Source organism: Alligator sinensis, unplaced genomic scaffold (genome assembly GCF_000455745.1).
Source record: "Alligator sinensis unplaced genomic scaffold, ASM45574v1 scaffold211_1, whole genome shotgun sequence".
In the NCBI taxonomy this organism is placed as follows: domain Eukaryota; kingdom Metazoa; phylum Chordata; order Crocodylia; family Alligatoridae; genus Alligator; species Alligator sinensis.
Genome location: NW_005842024.1, coordinates 2,522,987 through 2,544,725, shown reverse-complemented (window position 1 = coordinate 2,544,725; position 21,739 = coordinate 2,522,987). Strand labels below are relative to the sequence as shown.

The 21,739-nt window shown below is 40.6% G+C and overlaps 2 protein-coding genes across 6 annotated transcripts in view; one reads left to right on the top strand and one right to left on the bottom strand.

Moving 5' to 3' along the window:
- GALNT7 (polypeptide N-acetylgalactosaminyltransferase 7) overlaps positions 1–7,955 on the top strand; it is a 102,972-nt gene extending 95,017 nt beyond the window's left edge. For all 5 annotated transcript variants that reach the window (XM_025202414.1, XM_014519276.2, XM_025202411.1 and 2 more), the window contains 3 exons: positions 1,038–1,136; positions 2,760–2,888; positions 5,533–7,955. In XM_025202414.1, the coding sequence (XP_025058199.1) occupies positions 1,038–1,136; positions 2,760–2,888; positions 5,533–5,670 (366 nt within the window). In that variant the 3' untranslated portion in view covers positions 5,671–7,955. The remainder of the gene's footprint in view (positions 1–1,037; positions 1,137–2,759; positions 2,889–5,532) is intronic.
- An 11,894-nt stretch (positions 7,956–19,849) lies between these two features.
- Positions 19,850–21,371, bottom strand: HMGB2 (high mobility group box 2). The gene is made up of 3 exons (XM_006022231.3): positions 21,197–21,371; positions 20,928–21,102; positions 19,850–20,422 (listed from the first exon to the last, which is right to left on the bottom strand). The coding sequence occupies exons 1-3, from the start codon at positions 21,337–21,339 to the stop codon at positions 20,264–20,266; spliced, it is 477 nt and encodes a 158-aa protein (XP_006022293.1). The 5' UTR covers positions 21,340–21,371; the 3' UTR covers positions 19,850–20,263.
- Between the last annotated feature and the right edge of the window lie 368 nt (positions 21,372–21,739).

Below are 21,739 nucleotides of genomic sequence, written 5' to 3'. Positions count from 1 at the left end.
TATGGATGATGGACAAATGTCATTAATTTTGTAAGTTCATGACTTCTCAAGATTGGTGATAAATGTAATCTGTGCATTTAACGAGTGGGTTCTGATTAAATAATGAAGCTGCCTGGCCAGGACTGGGGTGGCTTAAGGTGGCTCATGTGGCAGGGGAATGGGTGTGCAGCAGGGGGAGACCCCACAGTGCAGGGAGGGAGCACAGGGAAGACGACATAGTGGCAAGGAAGCTTCTGTGGCTCCGGCCCTGACCCAGGCCCAAGGGTGGGGCTGGAGCCACGTCTGTGCCTGTCCTATGCTGGGGCCAAAGCTGTCCACTGGTGTTTCCTGCCTGGAACTGGATCTGGCATGTGCTCTGGGCCAGAGCCAGAGCTGCCACCTAGGGTAAGTAGCAGAGGCAAGTGGCAAGAGGCAGGAACCAGGCAAGATGAGTGGTGGAGAGGGGGCAAGTGGTTAGGGGACAGGCATGTAGGGGAGGGGGGAATGATAGGGGAAGCAGTGGTAGTGGGACAGGCACCGGGAGAGGTGGAGGGTTATGAAGTCAACCCTGCTGTTGCTGCTTTCCCCCACATTGATCAGGGGGATAAATTGAAGATGACCCTCCAGTGAATGGAAAAATATATTTCCCATCTTATACCGGTATAAGATGACCCCCCATAATTAGATTCTATATATACGTCAATTATAGAATCTAATTATGGGGGGTCATCTTAAATTCAAAGTTGTCTTGGATTTGGGTAAATATGGTGACGTGACCATTTTAATTTTCAAGTAAACTTTGATACAACATGCTCACTAGAATACTTGTCTGTATTAATTTATACTAGGTCTCCAAATGGTATGGACAGTGGAGTCATAAATCTATTTTTCTTCTGAAAAATTAACATTGTTTTCATTTAATTTAAATTTCATGCAATCTTGCTTCAGAAGGTGTGTGTAGTTTTTGTTGTAAGCAGGATAAGAATTTTCCAAACATCTTTGCTTCAGCAATCAGAATTTCACAGAGACCAAGCTAAACTGAAAACTTTTTTTTCTAGGTCAGGGGCTTTGAGACAGCTTACTGCATAGATAGCATGGGGCACAACAATGGTGGCATTGTTGAACTCGGACCATGCCACAGAATGGGAGGAAATCAGGTAAGAAACTAGAAATTCAAAGGGGTTGCTTTCTGAGGGCATGTCTACACAAGACGCTATTGAGAAGTCACGTTGGCGGGTGCTATCCATGACGTGACACTACTGCGCAGTAGTAACAAGCTACTGCACAGTAGCTCATTACTACTGTGCAGTAGCATCTGAAGAAAACCATGTGAGGATGTTACTGCTACCAGAGAGAAGCATTTGCAAAGAATAGTCAAAAAGCTATTTTTCTGCTAAGGTTGTCCATAAATCTATATTACTAAAAAAACTAGATTAGATGTGGGAGAGGAATTGGACAAACTTTAGGGTGGGAATTTGGGATTTGCTTAAACTGTGTAAAATTAGATGTAATAATATTGATGTTGTTAAATGGAAATATTGCTGCAGGTGCGCACACATTGTACAAAATTGTATATATGTCAATTAGAAGTTATGTAGATATTAGGAAGAACAGTAGAAGTTCTTGAATTAGGATTGGCACCTGTGAGGTACATATTGACAAGGCAGAAGCTTTTCTTTAAACATCTATATCATTGCAGTAGAACAATCAGAACTCTGGGCATCAGAGATGATTCATGATTTAACCTCAACCAGTTGTTAAATTCTCAGGAAATACTCCCTTACCCACTCTGGTCTCAGTTGCTATTTCTCAAACTTGTTTTGCTTTAATGTACCTGTATGGTACACTAATGCAATGCACTACATTTTTCATCACTTGAAACAAGAAATTTAAATCCAGATTCGTTTATAAGTGAAACTAAATTGCAGTAACCAAGCTTGATTCCTAAAAGCTAATTGTAATTACAAAGTTTACTACACTATTTGTCCTAGTCTTCACAATTCTGTCATTAACACTAGTATAGCATCCTTCAAATAGTCCTATACCTTTCTCTTCTTGAACTGGTTATCTTTTCAAAATGTAAAGCCTATATATTAGCTGAACTTATATATAGGTTCAAAGCAAAATGATAGGAATGAGTTAACAACAAAATGCTTGTCATTGTCATTGTGTATCATTAACTGAAGCCCACATGGTTGAGCTTTGTCATATCAGTATTGCAGTCAGATGTAGAATGGCATCTCCCATGTAAAATGTTTGGTTAACTTATGTTGTTGATGTAGTCTGAACTATAGTATGGTAGCCTGCAAAAACTAACTTTTTCAGTCTTATGTTGAAGTCCAATACCAGTCTTAAAAAATAACAGAAGTCATTTGTTTGAATTTGGATTTGTCTTTGTTTGTCTTCTATTCTGTTGGTGTCCTCAGTTGAATTACTGGCCAGGATAAAATTCAGTGGCTACCAGCTTTTTTGAGAGGTAGTACTAAAATAGGCATCAATTCATAAAATGATATTTTTCAACTGTTTTCAGAAGCCACCAAAGTAAAATCTTTTGCATTGATCCTTTTTCTTCTTAAAGCTAAAGTTGTTAATCTAAATCCAGAAACTGGATTTTGATTGTGAAAAGCTAGTGTGTTAAACCACACAAAGTAAATTAGCCCTGCTCAGGCACAGACAGATGCAATTTTCAAGATGTGATTTTTGTTGTTCTTAGGTTTTTAGTTGCTTCATAGTTGTTGTGTTTACAGTAATAAGAAGATGTTTGGAAATGTTTCTCTTAGCTTTTCCGAATCAATGAAGCTAATCAGCTCATGCAATATGACCAGTGCTTGACTAAGGGAGCTGATGGATCAAAAGTTATGATTATGCATTGTAATCTGAATGAATACAAAGAATGGCAATACTTCAAGGTAAGTGACTGGCACTAAATAAGAGATGGACCTTAACATATCGGTTAGACTTCTTTCTCTTATTCTTGAAAGCAAAGATTCAAGACCAAATTCACTGTGTTTAATGGAGCAAGAAGAAAAATTGCAGTTCCCTGCGCCAATCTCTCCCTTTCCTTTATTAGGAGGAATTGATCTTGATGAGAATTGTGATCTGTTGCCACTATATCTTCTTTCTTCCAGGACTTCGGCTGCAGAAAAGCCCCTTTAAATCCCACTACGCTACATATATTACTATAGATATGTGATAAATTAGCACAGATGCGGGCAGCATGCAGTACATGTGCCACAAGTGTCACGGGCAGCCTCTGTGTGGCATGTGGTAGATCAGGGAGGGGACAGACAGCACAATGGCAGGTAGGGCAGGAAGCAGCAAACAGAGCAGCAGATGGGGCAGGGAGTAGAACAGTAGATTGGGCAGGAGAAGGGAATTGGTGTTACACCTTGGGGAGGGTACAAAGCTAATTTGTGGCATGCCTGCCAAAAAGGTTTGTCCCAGCTATCAGCACAGTCCCTTTGGCATTACTCTGATCTCCGTACTAGTAATGGAGGTTGCAACAACCTGTGGTCACAAAAACCTTCCTGTTGATGTACTTCCTATCAGTAGAGTGTTCCACAATGTCAGTGCAGTCATAAGAGAACATAGTCTCTGGGGTAAAGCTTAACAGCTAGATTAATATAACTTGAATAGTTTGTGATGTCTAAATTGACATGGTGCTACTTTCAACAAATATGTATTTTAATCATACAGAAATAGAAACAGATTACTTATTTACATTGTCTTGTGCTTTGTTCAGCACTTGTTTTTCATTTGCATTAGTTGCATATTCCCCGAGTAACATGTCTTCTGAAGTATGGCTATGGTACAAGTCCACTACAGCTGTGCAGTATCTGAAATTTTAAGAATTGGTATGTCAGTATACCTTTGCAGATAGTCTGTCTAGTAAATATGTATTTTTGTATAGAAACTAACTTTTAAAATGCTTGTTTTACTTTACCTTAAGTACCAAGGTTAGAGTTTTTGTTCCTGTAGAGAGAGAACTAAAGGTAAAAGCTATCCTTCAAATACATGCTTACTCAGTTGATTATATCTGAGGGCCAAAATATATATTTGAAGTGTTGAATGCCAGAATGCACTCTCACATTGATTTTCTGACTACACCAATAGAAGATGCCTATCTAGCATACTGGGTATGCTAAATTCTCAGTATTACAGAGAGGATGCATCTACATGTGAAATTAAGGTGAAGTAATAAACTCCAGAGCAGTTTGTACCAGAGTCAGCTGCTCTTGGGCACAGCATCTACATGTGTGCCTGGGATAGCAGCAATTTGAGCCAGGGTGGAGCAGGCCTGGGCTTGCAGGGAACACACGGGGTTGGGGGGGAGAAGGAGGAGGGAGTGTCAGCTTTATGCTCTGGGTGGTGGAGGGGCTGGCTGGGCCTTGAGGGTGCTGACCTCACAGAGCCTAGGTGGCAGGCAGAAGTCTGCTCCCCATCTGGTCACTGTACACATTTGTTTCAGCACAGTTAAGTACTCTGCCATAAGATAGTAGTGTCCCTGTCAGTAGAGTTAGTTTACTGCAGACCGGCACAGATGGAGATATTGACATTTTACTGGAGAGCTAGCTAATCTACTCCTCAGTAAAGTGCATGTGTAGGTGTACCCAGAATGTGGGATCTTTGGAGGGTAGGGATTATCTGTGTGTCTTTGCCAACCAGATAATCATATTCGTGTGACTTTAGAGGATCAAGTATAACATGTTGCATTAGGAGTGTTGTCATGAGGCATGCTCTATACTCACTTTATGTAACCCAAGGTATTAGGCAAAGTAACTGCCTTAGACTGACATTGATCATAGGCTAGTAAGCATTGACAAGACAGGAGGCCTTAGAACAATTCAGGCCTACTCTAATACAGTTACCTTGCCTCATTTCTAGGTTATATGGAATACAGAGCACAGGAATGAGGGAATGGGTCATACTTATCAGTGGTACTTCTGTGTGCAAAACAGAGGTGATGCAAACACAACTCTAAATATTCATTGGTAGTGGTCAAGGATGCCAGAGACCATGGCTATATCTGGTTAGGCAGTTGGGCCTTCTGATGTTCTGGGGCCAAAGTTTATTACATGTGTGCTTCTCCAGTCAAGGAAAAGAAAAAGTGAGAAAGCTGAGCCAAAAACTGTAACTTCGCTCCCTTGTGTTAATGCACTGAGTGTCACTATTGTGTTTACAACCTGAGATGAGATGGCAGCATCAGGAGCACATGTAAGAGCTAAGTAGGAAAGGACACATTTAAAAGCATCTCTACTTTATACTGTTATTTTTTAATTCTGTGATGGGCAGTAATATTGAAAAAGCTTTTTTAGAAACAGTTGTGATACTAAGGCGTGAAAGTGTGGTTTTTAAAGTACACCAAAATGCATTTCTTTACCAACTAGTGATATTGCAGGATGAGAAAATATAGGCATAACAAATTATTTAAATTAATTTATAATTGAGCCTTTCACTGGAACTATAGGTAACTTGTTTTCATTCCAGAAGATCGCTGCATATAGTAGGTGGGGAAAAAAGTCAATTTATTTCTAATGATTTTTTGTTTTACAGAATATGCACAGATTTACTCATATTCCTTCGGGGAAATGCCTAGATCGTTCAGAGGTCCTACATCAGGTCTTTATCTCTGAGTGTGACTCCAGTAAAGCAACACAAAAATGGGAAATGAACAACATTCTTAGTGTGTAGACAAAAAAAACCCTACCTACTGACGTGTTAATATGTACAGGACTGAGAATAGCCTGAAAACTGCTGCAACTATTAACTTTGTACAGCTGCAAGCCTGGAACTTCTCAACTTGGATGAAGGACATAGATGAACTGTGATTATTACAATAACATTATCATCTGCAGTTAATGTTTACAAAACTGCTTTTACCTTAAACTTTGTAGATGTTTACATCTTTTTGTTTTCAGATGTTGGTAATTTAATGTGCTTTTAGCTATGTTGCATAGGAACAAAGTTAAAAGCACTGTTGTCTTCTTTGGGATTACACTCAGGGGTCTGAAGGCAGTTTTTTTACACACACTTGAAAGGTTGGAGTAACCAGACTTATTCATATAACTTGGTGATTATCAACCTGTTGTATCTTTTTATTTAATTTTACATCTTACCTAGCACTGCCACAGGTCATTAGCCAGGGTGGCCTTCTTTCACACTCATGCTGCTTTTTTGAAAGGTGAATTTCAACATATTTAGTGCCTCTTTCATTTCTCTATATATTTTACAAGTCAAATATTTGACAGAATTTATAGTATGGATATGTTGAGCTGTCACCTTGATAGGGATCATTTGTACTGCCCATGGAATTACTATATTACTGAAGATAAATTTGGGTTGCCACTTTGACTGCTGTCCTCCTCAAATATTGACGAGTCAAATAAGGCACAGACCAGAAATATTCTCTGGGTTTCCAAAAGTACTGCAATATGCCCATTTGCTGCAGGTGCTGTAACCATTGGAATTTTAAGGAAGTTAAACCAGGGATGATGAGTAGCACTATGTTCCATATACCCGGTATGTTAAATAGCATTGAAGAAAATGAACTTTAAATATATATATATATTGCAAAGGAAAACTGAACCTGAAAGTTAGCACTGTGTGATACATTTGATGAAAGTAAGCACTCTGAATTACAGCTAAGAACTCCAAGCACTAACTGTTCTTTCATGCCTTATATGAAAAAGCTAAAGCTGCACAATGTATAAAACTAGGACTTATCCAATGTTTCACTTACGTTATAACTGTAAATGGAATTTATTTGCATATGAGCTGAAACTTTAAAATAAAAAAAATCATTAACATATATGTGCAGACTTTGAAAGGATATTTGAAATCATAGATTCAGAATTAAACTTGAAAAGAGGATAGGAAAACCTGAAGCTGTATCTGTTCAAATTAAGTACTCTTTTTTTCAATGAATGTAGTTATGAACTCCTGTAGATTCACAAACCCAAATTAAAACATAGTTACCTAATTGTTTAATTACAATGCAACTGCAGTTGTGTGCAAACTAGAATGTGTACAAATTAGCTTCTTAATTGAGAATTTCTATTAGGCCCATTCCCTTAAAAATAGAAATATTTACATTGAATAATATAAATTACATTTATGCAATATCTAGTCCTCTTCTTTTCCCAGTTTAAGGTTCTGTGATGGTGAGGTACTGATGACATCACAAAGTCATAGTTAAGTATACAACATCTGACTTGGAGTTTTGAAAGTATTTGTTTCAAGGACCAAATTCTGCCCTCAAATCTAGACTACCATTGGATGGAATTTCCACTGAAGTTAATGAATGGTGTTGTAAGTAGAGGCAGAGTTTAAGCTTTTCCAACCTGCCTGTCTGCACATATATATTAATGATTTAAGATATTCTCCAGTGTCCTTAAACTGCTCAGCTATCCTTCAAAAGGTGTGAAAAATAAAAGAAAATAAAGGATGGAAAACTGGAAAAAGGAAAATAAGGGTGTAGGTACTTTTTGTTTTTGTGTGTATGAAAACTGACTCCATTTTTTGTGTTGGGTAGATTAATTTAATCATGTTACTATGCATAAGTGAAAGAAAGGTGGCACATAAATTGTGCAGGTGTGCATTTTAAATGGGTGTTTTGTGCAATTCATTAAAAACTGATGCTGTATGTGAATATGAATCTGTATGTGAGACTGCAAACCTTACAAAACATGAGAACATCAGAAGCTGTTGCTATAATGATTTTTTCCTACTGTAGCCTGCTTGGGGAAAAAAATTCCCATTTCCTTGCTTTGTAAGTTGATGATAATATCACTATGCATTTCTACACATTTTATAAATTTGATTTATGCAGATTTTGATACACTGTATGTTTCTGTAGAAATTGTATAAATCCTCAAAAGTTTTATTAAGGATAAATCTGGGAATCCTATGTACATCTTAATTCTGGGTTGCTTGTTTTTTAGGTGAGGAAAATAAAATAAAATATTTTAACTTGTGGGTTTTACCATACTTATACTATACTTCTATACTGATTATTTCATGTCTTTTTAAGAACTCTTTCTCCTGAATCTAAATTGAAAACTGCAAATAGTACTTATTTTTAAATATTGAAACTACTCTATTTTACTCTTATTTAGGTCCTTATTGTCATGTGAGAGCCCAGTTCTTCCAGTGAAATGGTAACAAAACTCTCACTGAGAGTTGCTTCTTAGCACAGTTGGACACAGTATTATCCTGCCCAAACCTGATTCGACAAAAGAAGAGGTAATGTGGAACCAACGTGTTCACAAAAAATAAGCCTAGGAAAGACCTCTGGAACAGGCTGAAAGGACAGAAAATAGAAACTGGTCAGGAAAATGCTAACTCATAAAACTGAAACTTTTCACAAATGCAGTGGTTTTGTTAAAACTTTAATCAGAATGTTTTCTCAAGTCCAGCAGAGTGGGGATGGGAGAGGAAGAGAGAGACTGTCCAAAATAAATCAGTGATGAAGGCACTCACCTGGGATGTAGGGACCTAGGTTTAACCCTGATTTGAATTGAACAGTCTCTGAAATGGAAAAAGGCAACTGCTGAATACTTTTTTTCCCCCATAAAATGGAATTCTTTTTTACAGCCAGCCTTGCTGGTGGTCACATTAACTCTCTGTCACAGGAGCCTTTCCTACCAGTCAGAAATATTGCACCAGCTGGTTCCTGTCAGGAAAAGGGTTTCTTCATGCTGCTCATAAACCCTACACCAAACTTTTCCCTTTTTTTCCTGTTTCCTTTTTCTGTTTCTTTGGGTATTTTCTTCATATCGGAGTTCCTTCTTTTTTTTTTTTGTGAGGGACAGTCTCGATTACCATTTCCCCCTCCCTTCAACACACACCATTTTGTTTTGGGACCACATTATGTTGTGCCATTCTTCTGGTTTCGGATACCTTGAGACCAAGCTTTTGCTTGCTTTTCCTGTTTTATTTGAGGCCCTTCCACTTTTTATTATTTTTGTGATACTTTCATCAAGGTTACTGGGGTTTCAAAGCTTCTACTCTTGTGGAGGGTTGGTTCCTGCCTCTTACTCTCTGTTGCCTTGGAAAGGCTTGGACACCCAACAAGTGTGATATTTTCCAGTCCTTTTAAGCCAGGTTAAGAAAGGAGGTCAAGGTAAAATGCCATATATTCCTTCTTGGCAAATCCCTGACTTCTTCAACCCTGGTAGCAGGGCTTGGAGCAGGTGTCACCTCTTCATGGCAGCTGCTGCCTTCCCTGACATTGCACAGCTTCACACCAACTGTCAGGATGGGGATGTGATTAGTGTGGTCTACTGATTATTGGTTGTGTTGCTCTTGGTCTTTCAAGCAACAGAGCGAGTTGTTTAGATGTGCCACTGCAAGCAAGTCTAATACAAAATATTTTACAGTGTTTTTAATGATGTAACATATCTATAAAATGCTTTAGCTAGGGCACTAAAGAGCCCAAAAGACACAATGAGATATTCAAAGTGTCTGTAGTAGGTATAAAATGTGTTAGTCACCCTTGAAGATGCAGATCAAATTGTTTGCCCCTATACGTTATGTTTGATGAAAGTCTGGAGTTTCTTAGATAATTCATTAATGAGGGACACCACATACTGATTATGGAAGGTGACCCTACTGAGTGTCCAGTAGTCTACAAAGAAGCATAGTAGCCAGCCTTCTTTAGCAGAGGCTGGGCATCTGCCAGGGAGGTAGATAAGCAAATGAATCCATTTGTAAAGTTTTCTTGTAAGTCTCTCAGAGCTGCATGTTCTCATTCTGACAATATGTAGACAGCCCAAAAGGCATTGCCACCGCAGACTGGAAGTCAGACAGGCAGTTGTATGACCCATGTGATAGTAGAGGGTTTGCATTTGGATGGTAGTAGTCTGAACTGAATCAGATAGTTCAGACCCAGACCAAGAAATACAAAGTACCAAGTGGATAAAGTCAAATTGTAATGACCCACTATGCAATTGAAAGATGACCGACGAGGGGCCATCTTAAAGGTAATAGACCTGAAAGACAGCAAAGAGCTGTCAGTGGTTTTGATTGCCAAAGAAATGGCTTTATTTTTAACTGGAATGAGATCAACTCGAGCAAAGTTCAAAATCAATGAAGTTATCAATAGTTATCAATAGGAGTAATGTATCCCACAGCATGATGGTGGAGGTTAAATGGAAGCTGCAAGGGGGGACCTAAAGCAAAGCTACAGGTAAAAGAGTATTAGATGAACTGTGGGAGGCAGAATATCCATCAATATAGGTCCCTTCCTTCAATAGCTCAGGCCTAGAAAGAAGACCCTGGGTCAGCCTTCAGTGAGCTTACCAGAAAATTAGTGCAGTGAGTTCATCTCAGTCATCCCTTTTGGTTTTAAAGCAGTGTTTTGTGGGGTCAGCTTCTTGCCAGCACAGCAGCTAATGACTGGCTACTGAAACAATGACTCGTTATTGCTCACTGACTAGAGCAAGGAGGAATGGCTCCTCATCAGTAGCATAACTAGGGTGGGGCGGCCAGGGCAGCCAAACCCGGCAGCTGCCCCAGGCACCAACAGGGGGCTGAAAAAAACAGCTGCCACTGCAGCTCCACAATCGTGCCAGTGGCATGGTGGCCTTCAGAAGTTGCCACTGTCCCCATGTGTTGCAGCTATTCCAGGCACTTGGCTGCCTTGTTATGCCTCTGCTCCTCATCCCTGACTTCTCACAAAGTCCTTACTCATCCCACAAACACTTCTGAATGCACTGAGTGCTTGGGAATGCACTGAACTCATAAGAATGGTTATACTGATCATTTTGGAGCTAAGACCTCCCAGTTGCATAGGGATCTGGAGGAGGTTATAGAGCTGATTCCCAGAATGTTTGTCTTGGAGGCCTTCCAAAGAGACTCAGATTCCAGACTGATCACACTTTCACGGGTCTCACATATCAAGAGTAAAAAAGGTATTTCAAATTGACACCACTGTCATCTGTATATTCAGCCATTGTGATGCTGGTCTTGCTCTGATTGGGACCTTCACTTCACATCTTCCTCCGCACTGACTATTTTTCCTTCAGCATTGAAACCATAAAATTTGGCACTCTCCTGAACCTGTCTTCTCTGTTGACAAACAAATGGACAAAAAATACAGTGCCCCAAAAGGTGCATAATTTCCCTACTCGTATCCAGTCTCACCCTCACTTATTCTAGTAGCTGCAAAGGAGAAGGAACCAAGACACCTGGCTCTATTTGATAAGAAGCCCTACTCTTTTGCAGGTTTGAATTCCACATTGCAAACTCCCGGACCCAGATAAGACTTCAAACTATATGACCAACTAGCTAGACATGATCTGCAGCTCTAAGGATTACTTCCTATGTTGCATATGGAAGACACACTAGTTTCTAAGACTGCTTGACAAGCAGCTCTCAACACTGGATAGTGCATTGCACTTTATAGCCACGAGGAAAACATCTTCGTTTCTCAGCGTGGGTCTGTCTAGAAAAGTTTACAGTCTTCCATTTAAGGGTGTCCAGCTGTTCAGCAGCAAGACTGATGAGATTCTGTTCATGAAAATACTCTGTGCTTGCTTGAAATCTAGCTATCTTTGGGCATTTTTTACACATGCAAGCACCACAGCTGATGCAAACTCTGCTGTGCCGCATGCAGTTGTATAAGTGGTAAAATGTGTGTCAGTGCTGAGAAAATGCCAGTGGCATGCTTTTGAACTAAAAACACATAGAAGGTGTTTTAATTCAAAAGTGCACTGCTGCCATTTTCTGCACGCTGATGTGCATTTTGCCACTTATACAACTGCATGCGGTGTGGCGCAGTTCACATCAGCTTGTATGCGGAGCAGACTCGATTAACAGTCTGCTCCAAAGCAGTGGATTTCCAAAGCATCATGAAACAAAAAGGTATCTGTATAAATGCCCTTCATGACCACTTAAACCTTGTTTCCACCAGTTCTTGTCCCACAGGCAACCTCTGCCAAATCGTTTCCTCTGATCAGCATCTGTTCCCTGTTCTTACCTGCCAGTTTGAGCCTCCAGAGAGGCAGAGGCTACATAGATACCAGCAGTTTGGAACTTCATACTTCTCTCATTGTGACAAATCTATTAAAGGAGTCTTGAGGATACACTGAAAAGAAAATTTCAATTCAATTCCTCCCTCTCTCCCTTTTTTACAACTGCCTCACCATTTTCTTCTCTGTTTAAACCATAATTATTGTAGACTTGCTGGCTTTTGATACAACTAGAAGTGGCTAGGTCATTGTGACTGCTACTCTTTCCTCTCCTGATTCCCCTACCTCTCCGTTTGCAGGAACCATTTTGACAAACGGAAGGGGCCTCCAACAGGAATTATAGTCTTTTATTGTTTATTTGTTTCCTGGAGCAGAGGAATATGTTCCAACTCGCCTGAGAGGGAAGGGATTGTACAGCACTTATTGTCTGGTTCCAAAGAGAAGAGAATGAAGAACAATCAGTCCTGGACTTGAGAAACCTGAATCAGTATATTCAAAAATATAAGCTTAAAACAGTTGCAGTACCAATAACCACTCTCTCTGCAACAGAAAGCTGCTTGTCATCTCTTGACCTAGAAGGTGCCTACTTTCACATTGCTATTCAGCCTTTTGCAGGCAGTTATTATATTTTTTTCTTACCACACAAACTGTCTAAAAAGTTTTTATAGTCATAGCTGTTTTGGCCATCCAGGTGAAAATCACGCCTTTCCAGTCTCTGGGTGTCAGGGTAAGTTGCCAGAAATTAGTTCTGCTAATGGTTCAGTCTTCAAGGGAGTATCCTGGACAGTGTGGTGGAGGGTTCCCCCCGATGACTTTCTCACTATGAAGCAGTTTGTTTTTCAAGTTGGAGAGACATCCAAATATGTCAGTAAGACTGTACTTCTCCCTCCTTGGCCACATAGTATCCTTCACTTTTGCAATATCACATGCCAGACTACACCACAGAAGCATGCAAACCTGAATACAATCAGTCCATTCCATTGAGAGACACCATCTAAAAGTGCAAGTGATGGCTCCCAATGATGTCCTGGCCTTTTTCGGCCTGCAAAGGGGTGCTTTTCCAGCCTCTGCCACCAACAATCATGTTGATAGACACTTCTCATCTAGGGTGGGAAATTGTATCAACTATGGATTATAGTTGTCCCAGAGGCAACCCTCCATGTATCTTTTCTTGAACAGAGAGCCATCAGACAGCTCTGCAAAGCCTTCCTCCCCTACATCCATGTGCAAGTGATGACAGGTCGTATCACTTCCATGTTTTACATAAACAAGCGGGGAGGCATTAAGTCCTACCCTCTCAAGGAAGTTCTACCACTATGGCATTGGTATATGCACCATCAATTCACCTCTCCACAGTTTATTTGCCTGGTTTCTACCACATGAGAGAAGATCACCTTTTCCATTCTGTTTGGGGCTTTCTTGAGGATAGATCTGCTCTCAACAGAGAGGAACATAAAATATCAGATTTTCTTTTCTAGAGCCAGGCTCAGAAAACTCTGTTTTTTTCAGTACAGTGGTGGAAGGGTATCATGCCTGCCTTCCTCTGCTCCTAATTTCTTGAGTCATCAGGAATGTGAAGTAATATCAAGCTCAGTTCATCTTGCTACCCTAAGCCTGGCCAAGATTACCTTGGTTCCTGGACATCCTGCTGTTAACCAAGTTGTCCTGCATCCCTCTATTACTGCTTCCCAACTCTCAAGACAATGACAGGCCACTTCACCTGTACTCTTTTTGCCTGACTGATGGGTGATTCATAGATATAATGGAACTACTATGATCCTGTTAAGGATTGCCTTTTCCACAGCAGGAAGGTTTCTATCATACACACCTAGCACAGTTGTCACTTGTCTGCCTGATGTGGGAGACAATATCTCTGCAATTTGTCTTCCATTCCCTCTGCTTGGATTACCACTTTGTATTCTCCTATGCCTGAAGAAAGGTGACTGTGCCTGAAAACTTGCAAATAAAGAAAATTTTTTTTTGCAAATATCTAGTTGGTCTAATAAAAGATGGTCTACCCAGAGTTCTGATTCTTTTTGCCCGTAGACCAATACAGCTACAACCTGTATCCCTGAAACATGAAAGATATCGAAATTAGTCATTTTTTAAATGAAAACTTCATAAGCAAAATTCAACACCTTGAAACCTGAAAGCGGACACCTTTGCTCCTGCCAAATTTGCAAGCTCACAGAGCTGCCACAACACCAAAGAAATTACTTGCCCAGGAGAGCCTTCTATCAGCCTATCCTCCTGTGAAATATGAAGCATCATAACCAGAAGGAAACATTATTCAACATCCTGTTTGCCGTCAAGGTAAATAGACTGCTCTAACTTTTATTGCAACCTAATTTGCATGAAATGAACTTTTCCAACCAGGAAATATATATATATATATATATATATATTTGCTTTTTTCCAAATATCTAGTTAGTCTAATAAAAGTATCACCTCTACCCAGAGTTCTGATTTCTTTTGCCTGTAGACTAATATGGCTACAACCTGTATCCCTGGATTACCTCTTGGTACTGAGGAACTTGAATTTACCCCTTAGTTCAGTCAAGTTTTATTTAGCAAGTAGTTTGGCGTGTCTGATAAGTTTGCATGTCAAGGGCCATCTTTTTCATTCTGTCTCCCTGAGATACCTAAAGGGGTTGGCTACAACCTTTTTGTGTGTAAAGAACCTGGCACCACAGTTACTAATATATCTGGTGTTTGAGCCAGTGGGATCCTGTTTACTTCTCCATGAAGAGGGCCTTCTTGGAGGCTACTGTTTCAGCAAGAAACATAAGTGAAATCCATGCCCTGATGTCACTTTTACCTTACTCTTCCTCCATTTGGGTGGCTGCTGCATACTCACCTTAAGTTCCTGCTAACGATTATTTCTGAATTCCATATCTAATAATTTTCCTGGCTGGTCTTCTTTTATTAAGCCACATCCTTCTTTTACTAAGCCATATATATATATATATATGAAGAGACATGCTTCCTCTGCTGAAGTAAAGAGCTGTAGTCTGTTACCTAGAAGCAAAACCTTTAGGAGATCTCTTGTTTGCTGTCATACTGGAGACCCAAGGACTCAGTTATTTCCTCCCCAAACCTCAAAGTGGATTTTTAGTTTTATCAAACTTTGTTATTGTGTGTGATATTCAGATGTGCTAAGGCTAAACTTTTTGTTGCTGAATCTGCTGATAGCAACTGACTTGTAGTTTTTGACCTTATGTTCATAATATATTCTGTGCTGGCTACCATGACCAGTAGCTCAAGTTCACATACTTTTTGCTACACTTGAGCAAATAAAACAGTTTTGAGGTAGAGAAAGTAGACCCACTTTCTGTGGTTTGAACTCATTCCACCAGGGCCCAGATTGCATGTATTGGTTCCATTGCAGAGGGGCAAAATATAGCTCATGGGCTATATTCAGCTCACCAACTGATCGTATCTGGCCCTTTGGCTGCTGCTGGAAGCCTGAGGAGGGAGGGCTGTGCCTTGTGTTGCTCCACTTTACAAGTATTACCTGCTACACAGTTTATTAGTTTAGTGCACCCTAATAGGGGCACACGTGTAGATGCTGAGACATTTACTGCACAGTTGCTCAACTGTGCAGTAAATGTCTGGTGTAGATGCACCCACTGTGTGCTAATGGGTTAAGTGTAAGTGATGATCACCAAAAGGGTTCTTGACTAGCAACAAGACTTAGAGCATTTTGAAATCTTTAAAAAGTTCATGACCTGAGGGGGGTGTATTGAGAAGCCATTTTTTTCTTATAAACTAACAGTAGGAGAGAGCTATTTGTTTTAAGACAATCTTATTATGCTTGTGGTTTTTAAGCACTTAAAAAGAAACTTAAATAGCAAACTAGTCAACCTGAATAGAGTGCTTCTACTGCTGTGCTGTAACGATTTGAATGAAACTAGAAGGAATACCTTAAGGTTTCAGGGTCAGGTTTGGGGAGGTACAAGATGAATCTGGAAGAGAGACAGCAAAGCCTCTACAGAACCACCTTGATCCAACAAAAAAAACAGACGAGTATGGTATTGAGTGAAACCGGCACAACCTTGTAAATTCAGCTGAGAACTAAAACAGTCTTTCTGCTAATGGAGGCAGGTGAGAAAATCAGTCTGTAGGCGGTATAGATTTTTAATGTTAAGAAACATGGCTACTTGCAGCATCTTGAAACATGGGAGACTGGTTGGTAAGAGGTTAAGTAGTCATTTGATCTTTTGTTTACACATTCAGATTGCTTTGAAAGCAGGGTAAGTGTAGTAAATTTCAGAGAGGCTTACATACTAGGAGTGTTTTTACATGTGCTGGGCTGTGGCTGGGGGGAGAATACACCAGAGTCTCATGTTTCAGAATGGCAGCGGCACCCCCACTACCATTTTGAAGCACAGAGACACCAATACACAAGAAGCAGAGGATGGCTGGAGCGTATATGCATGCTTCAGCAGACTGGATTAATCAAGTTTGCTCCTACGCTCTGTAAATACAGTGTGTTGGAGCAGCCTCCCCACATGTCTACAGGCACCTACAATGACTAGAATCTGACTACAGGATTTGTTCTGGGGACACGTGTTTAATGTCACAACTGATTGGTGTTACAGGGGATCAAGAAACACTGCTAAGTATCAGTGCTTGTCAACCAAGTTTCCATGAGATACTTTTAAGGCTGCCATACGGTGCCATGCAACATGAGCATTGCTAGGTAGATGTGCAGAACTCTATACAATTCACAAGGTAAACCCAGAGCTTTTCAAATAGGAACCTGTAGATTCACAAACATCGACTGTGGTCTTTCTGAGTTCTTTGCAGCAGAAGAATTGCTCTTTTTTCCATAGTCAAAAGACGAGAGAGAGCTAAGAGCTGGGACTTTTGTTTTTGTTTTTTTTCTGATAGGGTGCCTCAAGTCTAAAAAGGCTGAGAACCACTGGTCTTTATGCACCTCAGAAATACACCTCTGATGATTGGATCTGCCTTTTGTAGGGAACTCCTGTGGTAGGAGCAAGAGCTTTGATTTAAAATAAAGCTTCGACCCACATTCTTGCTTTGCATAGATTAAAATAAATTTAAATCTTAAAATTTTTGTTTTCAATCAGAGCATGAAGCAAAAGGCTCACTTAGAGGATTCATACTACTCCTATGGATAGCATATGATACCCCTCTAACCTGTACAAGAGACTGAGTGTTACTTTATTTGTTTTACTATGCCTTTTGTACTAACAGGGAAACCATTTTATATTAGGGTATGGAGAAATGATCAAATTAATGCGAATTAACAGCAGGCTGGGAGTTATGACAGGAACAGCTAACACCCAGTAACTGAGGCAACTTATCCCTTTTTCATTAGAGAATAAGATGCCACAGTTTAGCTTTCACTTACCAGAGTAATTGCAGACACAGTATTGCCATGAGTCAGCTGTTCTTTTTAAGTCCCCACCTCTGTTGACTTGCTTCGGTGGTTTTTGCATGCATAGTAACATGTCTTCATTAGCTTAGTATCTGAGTCTTACACTGTGTTATGTTCAAAACACCACAGCATTTACAAAGGAACTGAGGCAAAAGGGGCTGGGATTTTTAAAAGCTGGAGTTAGGTATTGAAATTTATTTTTGTGTGTTTAAACCAGGGCTGTTCAAACGGTGGCTTATGGGCTGCATGCAGCCTGTTAGCAGTTAAGAGGTAGATTGTGGGCCCGAGGCTGCCTCTTGCACTGCTGCGCAGTGGGGAAGGGCCCAGGGGTCTGTGCACCATGTGCAACCCATGTGGTGGGGGATAGAAAGGGGTGCTACATACCACAGCCTGCACATTGGAGAACATGTGGGGGGGGGGGGGGGGGGGAGCTGTGGGGATGACAAGCAATCCTCACAGCATGCAGTCTGCTTGATGTGCAGCTCAGGGGTTGCATGCAGGCAGCATATGCAAGTTGGACAGTCCTGCTTTAAATAACTAAAAACCTGACTTGAAGAGACTTGTTGAAGTTCACATCAGTCTCTAGTAGATCAGGGAATTCTGTTTATCCTGAGCACCACTGTCCTTCTGCTTTACTTGTGGCAGGTTAGGGTGATATACTTTTTGCTCATGGTAAAGCTCCCTGTGTAGTCTTAGTAAGAGGTCAGACCAGAGGTTTCCAAATAGTGGTCTTGCATACCTCTAGGGGTATGCACACATCTCTGGGGGGCTTTTGGGAGAAATTGTATAATGGCTGACTTAATTTTCATTATAATGAGCATTTAAAGGGTTAATATATAACACGTACTGGTAGGGGTACACAGGCAGCTGGCAAATCTGGAAGGGGGTATGTAGTAAGAAAAAAAGTTAGGGAATCCATGGGCTAGACAAAAACTTGCTTGGGACTATTTGGACACGGATGATCTTGCCTAGATGACCTCTAGGCCGGGGGTCCCTTCCAGCACTACTTTTCTGATTCTGTTTACCATTGAAGGTGTCAGTCCATTACTTTGCATCTTGTCTTTGCTACCAACTGAATTTCAGTTCAGAATGTTTCCTACCGTTAAACCCTAGCATATGTATGCTTTTGAGCCCTAAGAACATCTTTTGCCACTGTTGATGGCTTTTGTTTAAATGTTAACATAAATGATCAAATTTTTTGTAGGCCCATCTTGCTTGGGAAAGAAAGGAATCTATATAGCAGCATTTAAGTACATAACTTTCCCAAATTTGGAACAATATTAACATTTTAGTATTTTTTCTGCAAATTGTATTTTTTTTTTAATTAAAAGTATAGATTTATACAACCCACCCTGTCCAAAAGGCTGAGTGAAAATAGCTCTTCCAAATACTTACAGCAGGAAAAAAAATGTTTTTCAAGTCTCCAACTATAGGGAAATGCTTAACAGCTTAATGCTTAAATAGGCATAATATCCATTTGGTAAACTTATAGCATACATCCTTATTTACTAAGGTTGATTTTCTCTAATTCAGTTCTCAACCTTTCTAGACTCAAGGCACCTCAAAAAAATCCAAGCTCTTACCTTTCACTAGTTTCTTGTCTACAAAATAGAGCTCTTTTGCTGCAAAGAACTCAAAATGTTGACACTACATTTTTTTTAAATCTCTGGGCTTGTGAATTTTGCTTAACCAGTTGCATACCTAATATTTTTCAGTGTCCGTAAGAGAATCTCGTGGCACTTTAGTTGAGAATCACTGTACTGAGTGTGCCTACAGTGAAAACAGAACCCCATCTAAAACTATGACCTAAGGCACAATTTAAAACCTGTTTTTGTAGGGAGTGGGGTAAAAATTACACAGCTGCAAAATCCTAGCTCCCGAGTTATTTCATAATGTAAACATGTTATGAAGTAATTGAACTATTGTACTAGAGGAGTATGACAAAATTACTAGCCGTTAGACTGGATATCACTTCTGCCCTTTTCACTGGGGTTGAGAACCTATGTTGAACCTGACTAGATAGAGCCTACAATGAACTAAAAGAAGTGATAAACTATTATTTACCATGTGAGTTTTAGGACTAGCTGCTAGCTGACTATTACACAACTGTTCACACACAACTTCAAACACCACCTCTGACTGGAAGCCTGAGAAATGCCAGCAACATTTAAACCTAATTTGTTATTAAAAGAAAACTACCAGTTGAGAATTCTACTAAAAAAAGTGATGAATTAACAAGGTACAAGAACAGTGTCATAAATGAATGTTATGTTGATACCTTCATCCCTTGAGGAAAGGCTGAATTCAAGCCCCAATTATTAACATTACAATAGGAGCTAGCAATGCTACTTACACCTAGGGCCTTGCAAGGGTACTGACTAAGTAAAGTACTATTCCAAAAGAGCTTACAGGCAAAACTAAGTTCTTGACCGTAGCAGAATGTTCCTTCTGGATGGTAATGCATGCTTGCAGTTTAAAGAAAGTAACAGACAGAAAGTCATGTACATCATTTTATTACAAAAGTTGTTAAAAAAAGTAATACAAGGCAGTATCCTACAAAATATAAGACCAGCTATTATGCTACTTTCTTTGTTTGACTTTGCTAAAAACAAACAAACAAAAAACCCAAGGAAAGAAAAAAGGTATCGGGCTATCAATCACTGAATTTCAAAAAAAACCATTAAATATGCAAAAAACATTTGACATCAGGTCCTCCCTCCGCCCCAAACTGAAGTGTAGCAGCCCTCAGCTACCACTTACATTAAAAAATATAGGTCTCCCTACAGAGAATCACATTACCTATACACAATTCTGTACAGTTTTTATACTGAAGCTAACGAGCTGCACTTGAGTTCACATTCTTAGCAAAACATTGGGCTTTGAGCAGAAATCTTTACAGCAGCAGAACTATTTACTCCTCATCCTCTTCCTCCTCCTCCTCCTCTTCCTCCTCATCTTCCTCTTCCTCCTCCTCTTCTTCTGGCTCTGCCTTCTTCTTAGACCCTGCAGGCCTACCTGGACCCTTTTTCCCTACATCACTCTTGCTCTTGGCACGATATGCTGCAACATCCTGAAAAAGTCAAGGCACTGAGTTTCTGGTAACAGAAGTTTTATAAATGCTAGTTTAATACCAGTTTCAAAATATTTTGTTAGTATACTGGACAGCAAGATGCATGTAAAACACATGAGATACAAGTGATAAGTTTCCCACTTAAGACTCCTGTGTCCTTCACCTGGGTTCAGGCATTCAGGCCATGTATTATGAGGCATTTATGGAAGTGGTCAGAGATACATTTCTGTTTTAATTTGGAATTGCAGTATGCAAGAGAGAAAGCCACCCAAATAAGTTAAATGATTTTAGTTTTCCCCAAACAAAGCTTAAAATCTTCAGATCAATACACCACCTTCCTTGGGGCTAATGACTAGGCATTTTGACCATTCTTCAGTTTCAAACAACATCACGCAGTGTTTAGGACTGCACCTGAGCCAAGTGCCGTTTTGTGTACAGCAGGGTGAATGCTGCTATTTCATTTCTAACTGCTCAACCTGTGCATTCCTGGCTGTTTTCACTGTACCTTTTCATATTTCTCCTTTAGTTTTGCTGCCTTCTGTTCATATGGCTGTTTATCTTTGGCTGACTGCTCAGACCACATTTCACCTAGTTTCTTGGCTGTGTCCCCAATAGACAGGCCAGGATGTTCCGTCTTGATCTTTGGGCGATGCTCGGAACAGAAGAGGAAGAAGGCAGATCTAAGGAGAGGGAGGGGAAAAAACCCAACCACGTTTCACATGGGTGAAAATGGGAGAACTCCCACTCCCTCCTCCCCCCAGGATGACAGCTTACGGTGGCCTTTTGGGGGCATTGGGGTCCTTTTTCTTTCCCTTCTTCTCGCCTTTGGGGGGAACGTAGTTCTTCATCTCTCTGTCATAACGAGCTTTGTCTCCTTTTGCCATTTCCTCGAACTTGCCTTTCTCCTTGCCGGACATGGTCTGCGAGCGCCAGGCAGGGAGGAGGAGGGGTCAGAGCCGCTGCAGGGCGGCTGGGCCAGCCTTTTGGGGGCATTGGGGTCCTTTTTCTTTCCCTTCTTCTCGCCTTTGGGGGGAACGTAGTTCTTCATCTCTCTGTCATAACGAGCTTTGTCTCCTTTTGCCATTTCCTCGAACTTGCCTTTCTCCTTGCCGGACATGGTCTGCGAGCGCCAGGCAGGGAGGAGGAGGGGTCAGAGCCGCTGCAGGGCGGCTGGGCCAGCCCGCCCACCCGCCCCCGGCAGCTGCTGCCCGGGCGGCGCCTGCTCCCCTCTCCTCGCCCCGCCCCGCCCGGGCCCGGCCTGCGCTCACCTTCCCCCGCTCCGAGCACTTCCGCGAGAACTCGGCGAAGTTGACGGAG

Bases quoted from the DNA above. Each gene is read 5' to 3' on its own strand.
- HMGB2 (XM_006022231.3), bottom strand. From the start codon at position 21,339: ATGTCCGGCAAGGAGAAAGGCAAGTTCGAGGAAATGGCAAAAGGAGAC. The intron at 21,103-21,196 runs GTAAGCTGTCAT...CCCTCTCCTTAG, and splicing joins AATGCCCCCAAAAGGCCACC to ATCTGCCTTCTTCCTCTTCT. The intron at 20,423-20,927 runs GTACAGTGAAAA...TGACTTTTTCAG, and splicing joins TAAAGGAGAAATATGAAAAG to GATGTTGCAGCATATCGTGC.